Source organism: Antrostomus carolinensis, unplaced genomic scaffold (genome assembly GCF_000700745.2).
Source record: "Antrostomus carolinensis isolate BGI_N321 unplaced genomic scaffold, ASM70074v2 scaffold44396, whole genome shotgun sequence".
NCBI lineage: Eukaryota > Metazoa > Chordata > Aves > Caprimulgiformes > Caprimulgidae > Antrostomus > Antrostomus carolinensis.
The window spans coordinates 6643-21465 of record NW_010324801.1 but is presented as its reverse complement, the minus strand read 5'-3'; the positions used below and the strand labels follow the sequence as shown (position 1 = coordinate 21465).

Here is a 14823-nt window from a genome sequence, read left to right as displayed (position 1 = left end):
CTGGAAGGTGGAAGACCTTGCCCACGGCAGAAACTGTATTCTGGACTGCAGGTCATCCCTCTGTCCACAGCCTGTCCATTCTCTGTGCACTTACCCCTTCTGGAAGCAGATCTCAGGAGAAACTTGCCCTCAGCAAGGGTAGGATGGGGTAAGCAGGGATGTAGGAGTCTGAATGTAACCAGCCAGGAGGCCAGAGAGGATTCACTAGACAAGATTTTTGATGCTGCCTTCCAAGACGCAGAAATTCTTCTACAGGTCAGAAACCCAGTATCCATCTAACAGCACCTGGGAATCCTCCAGCCCAGGGTGGTTCAACTTCAGCAACAATGGCAAAGATGCTCCAGTTTTGGACTAATCTTGTAAACCATGCTGACACTGTCTTCCTGGCTTCTGCCCCAAATTCCACCCCATCCACATGGACAGGGGCAGCTTCCAGCCCCATCCCACTCCCCTGATGAGCAGGTGCTGTTAGCACTTGCCCTGCAAAGAGGCAGGAAGAGGCACTCAAATGTTAGCGCAGCATGTTATCCAAACAGCAGCTTATCCAAAGAAAAGGTGGCAGAGGTGGCCTGGAAGTTGCTATTTGGACCCTGCTAGTCCAAGCCTTGAATCTGACATAAAATAAGAAGGGGGACAACAGTCATCGTGAGTAGGTGTTGTCTTATCTTATTACCTGCCCCAGTGCACTGTGGCATTTGCATCCCTTCAAGGGACTCAACATATTCACTCCCCAGCCATTCTGCATACGTCCTCCTCTCTTGTACTGGCACGATCTCAACAGCAGAATCCTTGAAAATCAAGTTTTTTCCTTGAAAAGCTGAAGAATCAAACATTTTGAATCCATTTCTGTTGCTGCTATTTCCAAAGTAGACCTGAAAACAATGCAAATTTTTCAGCATTTTGCAAGATTAAGTGCCACATTCCTCTGGTACAACACGAAAGAGAACAGGAACTGTTTTGTAGATGAAAGTAGATGCAGTTCATACACAACTGCATAATCTCTATTATGCGTTTGCTTTTAGGCATTTCAGTAGATTAGAGACAGAATTCTGCCACTGGCAATTACAAGAACACCATTTGTGATTTTGGTTTTTTAGTTACTACTTGGAAAGAGCTGTATTTAAAAAAATTCTTCTGTCTAAATAATTGTGTAATACAGGGTCTGTCTGCAGAGGGGTTACAGAAATGACTGAAGCCGAGCATGGAGACACCCAGCACTGCTTTTAAACTAGTGAACTTCAGTATTGACAGGAACCTAGCCATGGCAGCCAGGCGTGGTCTGCCTAAATGGGTTACCATGTACGTGGCTGCAGCATAAATATACCCAGCGATGTTCTGTTGTGTTCCTCGGCAAATTCCAGGATGGAAAAGCATTAGCATGTACTCTGCTTCTTGTAGACTTCAAAGTCATGCAGTTTGGGAAAACAACTTAAGCTCCAGGAAAATTACTACTGAAATCAGTGGCTGGGCAAAAGTTGAAATCCCTTGTGCACCAGGGTGGTTCTAGTGGGAGAATTACACGGGTTGTATTTTACCTTCTGTGTCCCACTCTAACAACAGGGCTCTGCACAGTGCACACGCTGCCACTGCCATGATGCAGGGGACATAGTATGGCAGCGTGGCCCTGCTGTCTTTATCCTTGGGCTGTGTTAGACCATATGTAACAGCCCCATAGCATACATGGATTATTAATACCTGGGCTTTGTCCAGCAGTCCAAACAGAGCGAAAATGCTGGTATCTGGGTGAACCATAACGGCCTGAGCTGGCACCCGAGCCAGGTGACACTCAGCAAACTGGGTGACTTCAGCACGGGCACCATTTGGACACAGTAACTGGAAATCACTGGACTTCAAGTTTTGGGCCCAGCTTTCAGTATTCTTACCTGAAAAAAGAAACTGGTCATTATCACTCATTGAATGCTTTAGAGCAAAAAGGTTCTAGAAAAATTACTGAATTATAATGAAGGGATACGTAAAACTAAGTACCATCTGTGTTCTCAAACACTGTCGAGTGCTTGACAAAGGCCACATCCCCAGAGTCCTGTGCCAGGCACCTTTAGGAAATGAGAGAGAAAAATTCAACTCAAAGCATCTTTATGTGAACCACATTTTTTTTTCTAATAACTGATAGGTTTAGAAGTCCACTTTTCTTACACACATTCCTGTAAACAAATTCACTGGACCCTAAGATAATAAACAAAAACAGAGAAATGCAGCATCTTGAAAGGAGAGAAAATCAACATATTTGCAAAGTATTAAAAAATATTCTGAATTAAGAACTCTAAGAGAGGAATACTGCAGAAAATTTTTATTAAAAACAGTGACAGAAATGACAGAAAAGGCCAATATTAGATGAGCAAAGGAAGCAGATGTATTACATGATACTCAATGCAGTATTCCCCATCTGCTAACAGTCGCTTTCACTCCTCTTTAAATCATGTATGAAGTGTGTCATTAGGAATTTTTTTAATAAAATAATTTGAGAGCATAACCCAAGAGATCATCAGACTCTGCATATGTGCATGTGTGCACACTCACACAACACATACAGTTTTTTTTCCTCTTTCCTTTCCAAGTCAGAGTGACCTTGGTGCTCACACACACGCTGCTTTACAGCCCTGTACACTGCAGACACCGGCACATCCAACTGCAGCCTCTAATGGCACCGTTCGAGAACCAAGTTCAGTTTCCTCTAATTTTCTGAGGCAGAAGCAGCCCAGCATGCCACAGGCACCCTAAAATCTCCTCCTCTCCTACAAGTGTGGCACCCCATTACAGAGAGTTTCAGGGTGAAGGTGTAGAACAACGCCCCTTTACCAGCATTGCTATTTCCCATGTTACACTGTGGTGCTGCACGATACAACCGGCACCGCAGACTGTCGGATTTTTGCGAGGCCTGAAAGATGAAGTCAGCAGACAGAAGAAATGCGTGGCACTCACTTCAGACAGCAAGTAATACATAAATAAAATCAACCTCAAATCAGTGAGCTGGGTGAGCTAGCAGAGAGATCTAACTTCCCAGGTATCTTAGTGTGTGCTGGCAGAGGATCTGTGGGTAACAGTTTAGTGGTGGTACTTTGTATTTTATTCGACAAGTGTTTTCAAGAAGCATTTCCTAAAACAAGATCATTAAACTGATCAATCAAGAAGATGCAAAGCTGAAGAAATGTGAGAAAAAAATATTATTGCTAACAGTTATCAAAAATAAATATATTTCATGTGTACCTGGTTTAACATGAGCAGTTATAATCCAAGTTCTTATCACCATGTGGCTGACACTGTCATGCAGAGAACAGAAGCCTTAGTAGGTGCTGTTCAGTGCATTCCCCACCAGAAAAGGCTGTTCCAAATCGATTTGTCAGTACTCACTGCAGTTTAATTTGCCCCAGGCAGTGGGATATAGACAAACTGAATGACCTCCAATACCTCTAGTCAGGTTAGTCTGAAGATATGCAGAGTTGGAGGAATCTGGAAGTCTGAGGCTGAATTTTAAGCTCATGTCAGTCACCTTCCATAACTCATTCTTCCTCCAGAGAAGATCACCTAAGCATCAGAGCCAGAACCATCCCTACCTTGCAGAAGATTTTGACCTTCCACTTTACACCCAAATCCTAACCTTATAAATACTTAAAGCTTTCCACTTGATGAATTAAACATCATCCCTATCAAAAAAAAAAAAAAAAAAAAGTAGTGATCTCCACATAAAGTTTGGCCTGTACGAGCACTGTTATCAGGTGTACAACCCTAGAACATGAGCAAGGCTCACACAGCCTGTAACAGCATTTGTTGCTTATTTGGTGACTGGTAGGTGACTCTGTTAATCTGTGAAGTACAGCAGAGGATCTGGAGTTTGCCTGCAAGGCTTGTACCACAGCAGAGCAGCTGGACACAACTAAATAGATTTGCAAAGAGTAGTTATCTAAGGCTGGCACTTCGGTATTTACCAGGCAGGTGCTGTTGCAGTCTCCTCCCCTAAAGGGAAAAGACCACTCATTGCCAACTCTGTTACATGCACCATTACTTCAGGGGTGAAGGTCAGGAAAAGGAAATGCTGCTTCCACATCTAAGAGCGTCAGAGTTTTTGGCTATGGCCCCATATGTAGACATTCACTGTTACACGAAGTATTTATTCCATTTTATGCTATTTTGTCCCTGTACCTTTAACACATTTTGTTTTGAAGATCTGATATTTGAACATTGGCCACAGTTGGTTGTGCTGTTCAGAAATTTACCTTCACATACAGCCACCAACGAGTAAGGACAGTGAAGACCCGCTCCTGGCTCCCCCTCACTATCCTGCCACTCTCCGCATGGACTTACAGCAGCCAGATTCTGGCTACTGCTTCCCTGCTAAAGCTCTTTATGGGTGACCCGACCTTTCAGAGCAGCAGAATGTCTTTCACACTAGATTGAAGAAAGACTGGAGACTGATGACAATCCACTTGGTCCTCACTTAGTAGATGCCTATTGCTCTGGAAGCAGACCCACATTTGGCTGTTGGTCACCTGGCTGGCTGTGGGCCAGGAAGCTGGCAAAAGGCTTTGCCACGATCTAATGTAATGCCTTATGACATGCCTGTCTTGCTGAAGACATCTGGGGACACATGTGCCACTTCCTTTATGGCACATGCCATCTAATTGTAGCAACTATAACTACTTTTTGCTGACTGGGATGGAAAATAGTTCCTCCTTGCATTTTGACACGCTGACAGACTAAATAACAACCGTATGTATTAATTACCTGAAAGCTCCACTGTAGCTGTAATAACGTTCTTGGCTACTTGCGCTGCATTTATTGTTTCCACTATCATCTCCAATACACAGTTGACAGAGTTCTGGTGGGTAATTGTCCTGCTTAGCTGAAGGCACGCAGCTGGCAGAGAAAAACTCGCTCACAGCTGGGGAAAGACAGACAAACCAATAAAAGAAAGGCAGTTATGCTGTCATGAGGTTATAACCAATGCAGGTTTTGGTAGAACACCAGACACATGAGTTACAGCTGTCTTCTGGAATTCACAAACTACAACTTTTAAAATATTTTCAAAGCACAATTTAGCTGATTATGTTACGAAACCAAAGAGCTTCCTGGGAGGTAGGAAATAAGCAAGCACAATATGAATCTGGAGTCCCACGGTCATAGGTCCTTTGGTTGTTGTGGTACATTGTAGTACCACATGTGTACTAAATACAGTTTGAAAATAAATGCAATAAAATTCAGGACAGATACATTTACTGCAATGCCATCCCAGAGCAGGAATTACCACCTAGAGGGGGTACATCTGTATAGACAGTGTGAGTTTCTGTGACTATCCCATTATCAATATCTGACTTGGGTCAATATCCTCAAACAACTGCTGAGACAGATGGATTTTCAAGACCATATGATAAGCTTGAAGTTGATTAAATGCAAAAAGCAATGGACTCTTCAAATGCATTTCTGAAAATTGGAATAAACTTTGTCAGTTTGATACACTGGAGACCGGGGCTGCCATTGAGATAAATCTGGACAGGCTGGAGAAATGGGCTGGCAGGAAACACAGAGTTCAAAAAAGGTGAATGCAGAATCCTGCTTTTAGGATGGAGTAAGACCATGAAAGGCTGGGAGCTGGCAGGCTGAAAAGCAGCTCTGTAAAAAAAGGACCTGGGTATCCTGGTGGACAACAAATTGACCAAGAGTCAGCAGAGTGCTTTTGTGCCAGTGAAGGCTAATGGCGTACTGCGTTGTGTTAGTCATGGTTCTCCTCTGACACCTGCGCCAAGTTTTGACCTCTCAGTGTTAGAAAAACACTGACATTCTAGAGCAAATAGGGTAGAATGAGCATCTCTGAGGGCTGGGGCACATGACAGGCCAGGCTGAGAGCTGGGTTTGGTCAGTCTGGAGATAAAACAATTAACTGTATTGCCGTCTTCATTTACATAGTGGGTTTTTCAAGAAGACAGACCCAGATCCTTCTCAGAGATGCAGAGCGAAAGGATGAGAAACAACAGACTCAAGTTACGAGAAGGAAAATCCTGATTAGATACAAGAAAAAAAAATTATTTATACCAAGCATGGCCAAACACTGCAACAGGGGTACAGAGAGGCTGGGTGTAATCTCCATCCTAGGAGATTACTCAAAACCTGTCTGGAGATGGCTCTGGGCAATCTTATCTGACTGGACCTGCTTTGAGCAGCTGGTTGGACTAGATCTCCAAAGGTCCCTTCCAACCTAAATTAGCAATGATTTTGTGATAAGGGAAAGGAATACTTTTGTGTTAGATGTAACATTCTCAGTATGGCCCCTCCATTAAGTCTACTCTGGTGGGAAACTTAAAATTTGAAACTGTCACATTAAAAACATAATATACCTTCACAAACAGGTAAGCTTCATATAAAACTATGAAGTGTCAAAACTACTTCTCTAATGAAGGGTTATAATTAGACTGTCACTGTATTATTGATATTTAGTACCGTTGTCTTACCTTGAGGAATATTACAGTCTCTGGTCTTAATAATGCCCCTCTTAATTAGCATACCAATGGGGATATTCCATCCTGCCGTTCTCCCCAGTCCCGTGTGGCATGACTTCTTCCCTTTCAGGTCACTGATGGTGAATGCACTGGTCAGATTTCGTTTCACTATCGCCACAGCATAGTACGCATTGCTGTTGTCATCAGCTTGCAGGAAAAAAACCAAAACACATTGGAGTTTCCCTTAAGCATTCCCACTGCTTAGTGATCATCTACAGATCTATTACATTTACATGGTGCCAACTTCACTTGCACCAGCAAACAGCTAGTCAGGAATTATGAACATACATGTAATTATTCTTCACTTCTACTTCACAGTGTTGTATTCCCTTATAGCCTGTAAACTGGTACTGCTCTTGCGCTTGAACTGAATAATCTAGAGATGACCATGGAAGTGTTAACAACAGCTCTTACAACTACCTCCCTCTGAAAAGCCACATTTGGGTCATTAGTGACTTAGAGAAAGTGCTCTAAGTTATTTTTATATGAAAACTCAAACCTGTATTAAAGTTTCCAGGAGTTCTGCAGCATTAGGTTGTGGAGTCTCCTTCTCTGGAGACATTCAAAACTCGCCTGGACGCCTTCCTGTGTGATCTCATTTAGGTTCCTGCTCTGGCAGGGGGATTGGACTAGATGATCTTTTGAGGTCCCTTCCAATCCCTAACTGTGATTCTGTGATACTGAAATTCTGCCTTAGTGACACAACGTCCACAAGCCCTCTTTTCATCTGTGGCTCTGAAGCAGCCGCATTGACAGGAAGAATTTGTTTCTAAATAGAATCTGCTCTGTAATTTCTGTATTTTTGCTTTTGTTAAAAATATTTTGACTTTGTGAATACTAATTTTTTCCACTGTAAATATTTTTTGTGGAATTAAAAAGACAAGTAAAGAGGTACAAGATTCAAAAGTGCCAAAGACTCAAGCTGGTCATGCAGCCGGACAGACAAAAAATGTCACAAACTCACTGTAGGAACCCATCCCATACTTATTTCCTCCTATATCCATGACATGAGGATAGTAATTCTCATTTCCTTTGAAAACAACTCGCCCATCAGGGTCAGAGAACAGAAGCTGTGCTTTTAGAGCTGTTTTCAAACAACCTGGAAAAATAAGGTCAATATTTATGTTTCCTGACCTTCTTACCAGAGTAACTTTCTCCAGCAGCTGGTACAAGGCCATATATCTTCCCAGCTGTGTAAATATCAGCTCCACCCAGAACTACAGCATCACTTTCTTTTTTCTGAAAAATAAAATAAAATTTAGGATTTCTGTGAAAAAACCAGCAGATACCTTCCCTGCTACAACGATGACACCTCCAGTATCATACCTGTTGCACCTGAAAGGGCAAGTCCGACAGCAAAAGGGCAATACGCTACTGAAGAAAACCCCCAAAACCTACATAAAGCATCACCAGTGAAATGGGGACAGGAGATTTCACACATACAGGCTTGAGCTAAATGGGCAACAATGCCCTTGTCACAACTGAAGATCATCAGGGTTCAGGCCCATCCATATCATGCAAGTTACAGATCACATCCTTGAAATCCAGTATTCCTACTGGTCACCTACATGCGCGTATCTCTGATCCTACCTACCCAGCAGAGAGCAGCCTGGGTTAATTTGAGTTATTGCACAAGGATTGTAGCAGCCTACCTGGATCAGCTCCATGCACTCTTCCTTTGTCTTGGCTGAAATACACTGAATGTCTGGTTTCAAATTCTTTTTCTTAAAGGCAGTGGCCATTTTACTACATTTCCAAAGCTCCTCAGTGGATACAACACACCAGTTCAGGCTTTCTGGCAATGCTGCATAAAATTGGATAGCAAATACTACAGTTCACTTTCTTTGTAATAGATAAGGAGGGATACACACTGCTCACTGTCACATAAGTACCATCCATACATGTTATTAAAAATGTTTACTTCTGTGTTTCTCTTCGTCTCTCCAGCTCAGAGTTACACCTGACCAGGAACCACAAAGCTCTCCAGATTAGTGGTATGTCCACACTGCAAACCTACCCGTAGCAAAGGAACAAGAGCTCCTACAATTGCTAACCATTAAGTGCAGCCATAATGTGTTAGTTGACTGCAGCAAAAGAACACCCTCAACACAGGTGTCCTCATACCTGACAGTCACTGAGCAACCCTGGGAGGTGGGGGGCTTTGCCACAGCCCAGAGCATGTATGGGAGGCTCAGTTGCCACGATTATTAAGCTTCTTCAGGCAGGGTTTCTTTCAGCCTGTGTTCTGACTTTGCCTGAATACACATCAAGTAATTTCTACTTTCTTCCGAGAGTATAAAAGACCATAAAACTTCAATTAATAGCAACTGAGAGTTTCTTCAGCTTCTGGAGGAAATTCTCTGATAGGAACCCATTCATCCATTCTTTATAGGCTACCTGAGGATTTACACAGCAACACATTACTATTTCCCCTTGTTAGCAGGTAAGAAATGGAGTGCCAGGTCGCAGTAGCAGCTTACCAGACTAGAGTCTCTCATACACTAGAAAGGGTAGAAAATGCCTGCATCTTGTAGCACAAAGGGGGCTGATTTGCACAGGAAAGTATTCCGCAATGTGATTCTGTTTCTAGGTCAAAAAGTGATCCTTTCTCCATGTTACAAGATTATTAGGCTGGCATCTTGCCAAAACCCTCCAAGAGGCAGAAGAAAATGAAACAGAATAAAGATGATCTCTGTTATCAGCTATCTTTGCTCTTGGTTATAAATAGGAACTTAAAGACAACTTACTGTTGGGGTTGCAGTTCAGGGCTTGCATGGCATGAAGATACTCATCACCCAGCCATGCCTGGTAATTCTGAGCTGTGATTGCAACAAGCTCTGTGGTGGAGTCTCTGAATAGAAGGTTCTGGGCACTGTAGGCTGCAGAGTCAAACATCTGAAACTTGGCTCCTACCCCATTAAATCTTTGCTGTAATGTTAAAGAAAGAAAAAAAGCACCTGTCACACACACCTCTGTCTGGGATGTGTGACATCCCATACTCCTTCCAACCCCACAGAGCTGAAAGTGCCCAGATAGCCTGTCCACTTCAGGTAGATGAGAGAACCCCTCTAAAATGCAACACACTAATGAAAAAAATGGTGTCCTACTTGTCCCTGGTTCAGGAGCTGGAAGACAACTGTCCCATCTGTGTCAGGCCGCACAACCACGGCACGAGCTGGGATTCGGGCCAGGTGGCAGGTCCTCCACTCTGTCACATCAGCTGTGTTGCCATTGCGGCACAGAAGCTGGAAGTCCTGGGAACGAAGCCGCTGGGCCCACGAAGAAAGACTCCTGCCTGAAATCAGACAGAACATGCTTATGGAACAGACATCAGGTGAGGCTGATGCTTCTGGTTTCACGTCTGCTCTAAGCATCACATGCACATGCGGAGCAGAAAACATCTCCTGAGCATCTCTGAACTCTTCCTGACTGCACAATATATCCCATGCATCTACGTGGTCCTTTAGTCTTATATCTCTGATAAGACAATAAACAGCTTCACACTTGTGAGACTGCACTGAACTGTACTGGAGTCTGCAGCAGTACCAAGAGCATCCCTGAGTCTAGGATCACATGCAACATTTTTGGGTTTTTTTTTCCCCTGTAAATGATGGTCAGACAGGCCCATGATATTAAAGTAACGCTCAAGGCAGATTTCACAGAGTGCCAGATAGGACAGGCCACATCTTGTTAACCTTCTGCCTCTGCTGAAAACCTTAGGAAGGCAGGAGCAATGTAACAGCTCAGGTCTGTATGAAACTAAGGAGTTTAGTGCTGTTTAAGCTCTTTCCAGAAGCAGCTGAAGATTCCACTTCTAATCTTTACTAACACTATCTTATTTTTTTTAAATGCAAGATGACATGGACTCCTCTAACTCCAGTGCACACATCTGTGGGTACATCTGGTTTTATCAGAGCATTTTTTGCCGATTCCTCAATTCAAAATAAATCAAACATTTGACATTATACTGTCACTACAGACACTGTACTTCAGGCCTCGCAGCCACTATTCAACAAGCTTCTGGGTTACTCACCATCTGTATTTTCAGGCACTGTGCTGTGCTTCACAAAAGCGACTTCTCCAGCACCTTCAGCCAAACACCTAGTAAATATAAATCCAACCAAAAAGATGCATTACAAAGCACAGCTCCCACGCACTGGTCACTGCTGCCTGACAGTCAGAGGGCTGTATGCTGCATTTCATCAGCCACAGACACTGACCTATTTCCTTGTGCTGAGAGTTTTGCTCAAGGCAGAAACTAGTGGCATGAAGTAAACTATCACTGTCATTTGGTGAACATGGACAACATGTTCAGTGCTGCCTGGGACAAACACCATGACCTGCTTTGTCCAGGAGAGTTCTCTGTCTAAGGCAGTCGCGTAATCCTTTGGGGAATACGCAGAGAGGAGCAAGTGTTTCACACGAGCAAGTTCTGCCCTTGCTCGGTCAATGCTATTGCTCAGGGACTCGGAGCTGAAACACAGCACACAGACAGGAAGAAGGAAAGTAAGGGAAAGATTGGTGTGCAAAAATGGAGGGCAGAGCAACTCCATAATTCAGTGCAACTGAGGTGGGATGGCTGAAATAGCTGAGTAGGGTGGCAGTTCAGCTCTCAGGTTTCAAGGATCACCAGGTTTTACTGGGAAAGATACAGGCTGCTGAAACAAGCGCTCAGACTTGCTGGACAAAGCAAACAGCAATGGGATTTCCCTGCCCAGTGTAAGTGCTAAATATCTATTTGGTTTTAATACTCATGTATTAATACCTGAAATAGTGGGTTTAGAGTTACTTCTGTTCAGTCTCTAGGTTTAATGCATGGTTGTCCTAATACAACAGCAGATTTTCTAGCAAGATCAACTGGAAGTTCTCTGGCTTCAATTTCCTGTCAGCAAGGCCTGGACACGATGGCTATGGATAGAGCACAGCAATACAAAAATGGACAGAGCCATGATTTTTACCTGAAAGCCCCACTGTAGTCATAGTATCGCTCCTGGGAATTTAGTTCACATTTGTTCTGCCCAGCTGAATCCCCTTTGCAGAGCTGACAGAGGGATTTGGGATAGTTTACGCCATTTGCTCCAGGAACACAGCTTCCATTGAAGTAGTCACTTACAGCTAAATGTGTAAGTAGAATAAGAAATTTTTAGCAATGAATAAACAAGATCCTATAATCTCCTTTTAACACATCGACACAGTACATCTCTAAAAACATTTAGAAGCAATAAGTAATTTTGTTCTTGAAAGATGGTTTCCAAGTTTAAAAAAAAACCCCGCAGTCTTCATCAGATCTACGTTAGGTCTATTCCATCTTAAAAGGAGCATCAAAGCCAAGGAACAAAACAGCAGCTAGAACCAGAGGTGTCTGTCTATGCACAGGGTCCCAAGCCCACAGAGAAAGGCACCGCTGAAGAACAGACCTTTGCCCTGTAACACTTACCTTTTGGAAGGTCACATCCCATTGCAGCCAGGCGCCCACTATCAATCAGATAACCCACTGGCACATCCCAGCCTGCAGTTCTGTTGATGCCTGTGTGACATGAACTGACACCCTTCAAGCTGTTAATGTTGATGTTGGAGCTCTTCCTCACCACAGCCACGGCATAATAGGAAGTTCCAATCTCTGCAGCACAGGAAGAAAGAGAAACAAGCAGAGTAGCCCTGCAGCAGCATTACAATGAGAGACACTGATCTGTGGCCTCTTGTGGCTCCTCTACCCACAAGCAAGTCACATTGTTCACATCCTCGGAGAGAACCTGCTGACCATGAGTGAGTGTCCTCCGTTAAATTTTCAGTGTGAAATGTCTTAGTTGAAGGCCACAGGTAATCTGCTCTAACTTTGAAGGTCACCCTGCTTTGAAAGGGAGGTGGAATGAAAGAGGTTCCTTCCAAGAAGAAATTTTCTATGATTCTAAATATATTTGGATTAAACTGAAACCAATATAATTAACAGTAAATAAATAAATAAATTCCCCGTTGTCTACTAATTTGAACTTAATTTTGACACAGCATAGCAAGTTGATGGCACTGGAGCATCACAGCTGATTGCACTCTCTTTGTTGTACAGTTTGATATACCAGACCCAAGAGTCTAGGGTGTGAAGTGACCATAAGGTCATTCAATCTAACTTTATTTAGATTAGAAATCATTGAATTTCATTCACTTTTCTCTGATTTGAGCTCATAACCTGACTAATGGAGATAGCCAGCCTCTGGGTCATGAGGCCCATTTAGTTTTGAGAAACTGAAGTACAGTTCCCTCAACAGGGTCATCATGTGGTTAGCAGTGGGAGAGGGTCTGCTGTAGGTGAATCCAAGTCCCTGTGGACTGAGCCCAACAGGCACTTCTGAGGATGCCTTGGCCAGATCACACCAAGACCCAGCTGCAAATCAAATCCATCTCAGAATAGAGTGGTGTGACACCACTGCCTGCAGGCTGCTTCCAGAGCTGTTCCTTCCCTTAGGTCTCTGAAAGTTATGGGAGACATCTTCCAGCTCTGATCTACACAAACATGTTGATACTGAGCCCTTAGTCAGGTTGACAAGTCACCACTGAATTGTCTCTGTCTTGAAAGGAACTGCAAGCTTAAGGACACCTAGGTAAGGAGCAGAATCTATCACTTCCTTTCTTCCAGCAGGTAATCATACACACTATCAAAAATAAAATCTAATTATTTTAATTGATGGGATTGAGAGATAAACCTGAAAAAATTTTATGCTTTGCAGTTCATTAATTTATCTGCAAAGTACGAAACAGAGAAGACAGTAAGCAGTGAGACAGTAAAAAACCAAAACAAAACACAAAACCACCACACCACTCTCCCTCCAAACAAACAAACTCCAACAAAAATCATCCCACCAAACCTATGACAGGAATGCTCACTTTGACCTAACTGTTTCAGGACAGACTCTGCCACAGTCCTGCACCTCCTGTTTCCCTCATACATTCTGTTACGGGCAGGAACACCCAAGAGGGTACCCTGACCATTACCCACTGTTTAGAGTCTTCAAGAGGAGGACCCCAAAATAAAACGGAAACAGTAAAAATGCATAAGAAAAAGCTCCTATTAAGTAATCCAAAAGTTATTTAGTCAGAATATACCTTGATCATATACTTCCCCAACGACAGGTTTCAGACCATGCTCCTTTCCAGCCTGGTAAATCAAACGGCCATCCAGTGTCACTGCATCTGCCAAATTATCCTGCGCAGACACAAGGGCAGATTATATGTTAAAGCTTAATTGCCAGGAATTTTCAACAGCCAGAGGCAGAGTGCCCAGGAATTTAAGAGAAGAGGCCCCTTATCTGCATTTGTGAGTTTTCTTTTCTCCAAGAAGTTCCTTTAAGGGCATTCAAATTTCTGAAGAACAATTACTATGAGGGATTTTAAGAAGTTCAAAACCATCTTCCTTCAGTAATAATGCAGAAACCAGCCCTGGCCTGTGATGGCCTCACTAGTCTTCATAGTCCAAAGGTACCTTAGAAATGGATTCTGCAGGTCTGTGTTTTTCAAGTTTCACTCATCCCAAGCTAGTGCCCCAAAGCTTGAAGATTTAAATAAAGTAAATATATTTTTGAGGTCATACACAGATAGTTTGAAGCAACGTCTTCTGGGGCTGCAAAATCCGAATGTCAAGTGTACTCAAAAGCAACCTGAAAGCTGCTGGCTTGTACCTCATCAGACAAACAGACACACATTTTGGGAGAGGGGGAGCAGATGGCAGTGCATTTTGGAGGAAGAAAGCACCTAAAAATTGTCCAAAGTGGGGGAATACAAATCTGGGGTATCAGCTGCTGGGAAGGTGCCTAACAATACTGTATCTTTCCAGGTGATTGTAACACCAAGTTGGCTGGAATCCTGCTACAGATGCAGGATTGCTCTGGATAGCACCGGACAGGACTTCTCACAGCAGCAAGGACTGGAGAACTGCTATGCATGGATCTGATCAGCTGAACCTGGCTCCCGCCATGTACTGAACCAAGCAGAAGCCAGGAGATGACACCTTGTACAGAAGACCTCTGTACCTTCTTGTACAGAAAGCTACAGACCTGTCCTTTAAAAGCACATAATCACTGCTGAGGTGGCACATCAGCAGCAGTGTGGGATTTTGGTTTTTTGTTTGGTTGGTTTGGTTTTTTTGTTTGTTTGTTTTGGGGTTTTTTTGGTAGCATTTGCCAATACATTTAGCAAAAGCACGTGATTATTCCACATTTTTTTATCAATATCTGTGTGATGTTAATACCCTGTTAATTGTTTTCAGAGTGACTTCATTTCTGTGTGTCGCAACATTGGAGAATTACCTACAGAAAGTGTTTGA

At 43.1% G+C, this 14823-nt stretch overlaps 1 protein-coding gene across 1 annotated transcript in view; it reads right to left on the bottom strand.

Moving 5' to 3' along the window:
* Positions 1 to 593: 593 nt before the first annotated feature.
* Positions 594 to 14823, bottom strand: part of MELTF (melanotransferrin) — an 18700-nt gene continuing 4470 nt past the window's right edge. Inside the window, exons 3-15 of the mRNA XM_010171025.2 lie at positions 13608 to 13707; positions 11947 to 12129; positions 11468 to 11624; positions 10543 to 10610; positions 9617 to 9804; positions 9257 to 9437; positions 8162 to 8313; positions 7652 to 7748; positions 6462 to 6656; positions 4741 to 4897; positions 1987 to 2054; positions 1696 to 1883; positions 594 to 872 (exon numbers count right to left, since the gene is read on the bottom strand). Coding sequence (XP_010169327.1) covers positions 594 to 872; positions 1696 to 1883; positions 1987 to 2054; positions 4741 to 4897; positions 6462 to 6656; positions 7652 to 7748; positions 8162 to 8313; positions 9257 to 9437; positions 9617 to 9804; positions 10543 to 10610; positions 11468 to 11624; positions 11947 to 12129; positions 13608 to 13707 — 2013 coding nt within the window. The remainder of the gene's footprint in view (positions 873 to 1695; positions 1884 to 1986; positions 2055 to 4740; positions 4898 to 6461; positions 6657 to 7651; positions 7749 to 8161; positions 8314 to 9256; positions 9438 to 9616; positions 9805 to 10542; positions 10611 to 11467; positions 11625 to 11946; positions 12130 to 13607; positions 13708 to 14823) is intronic.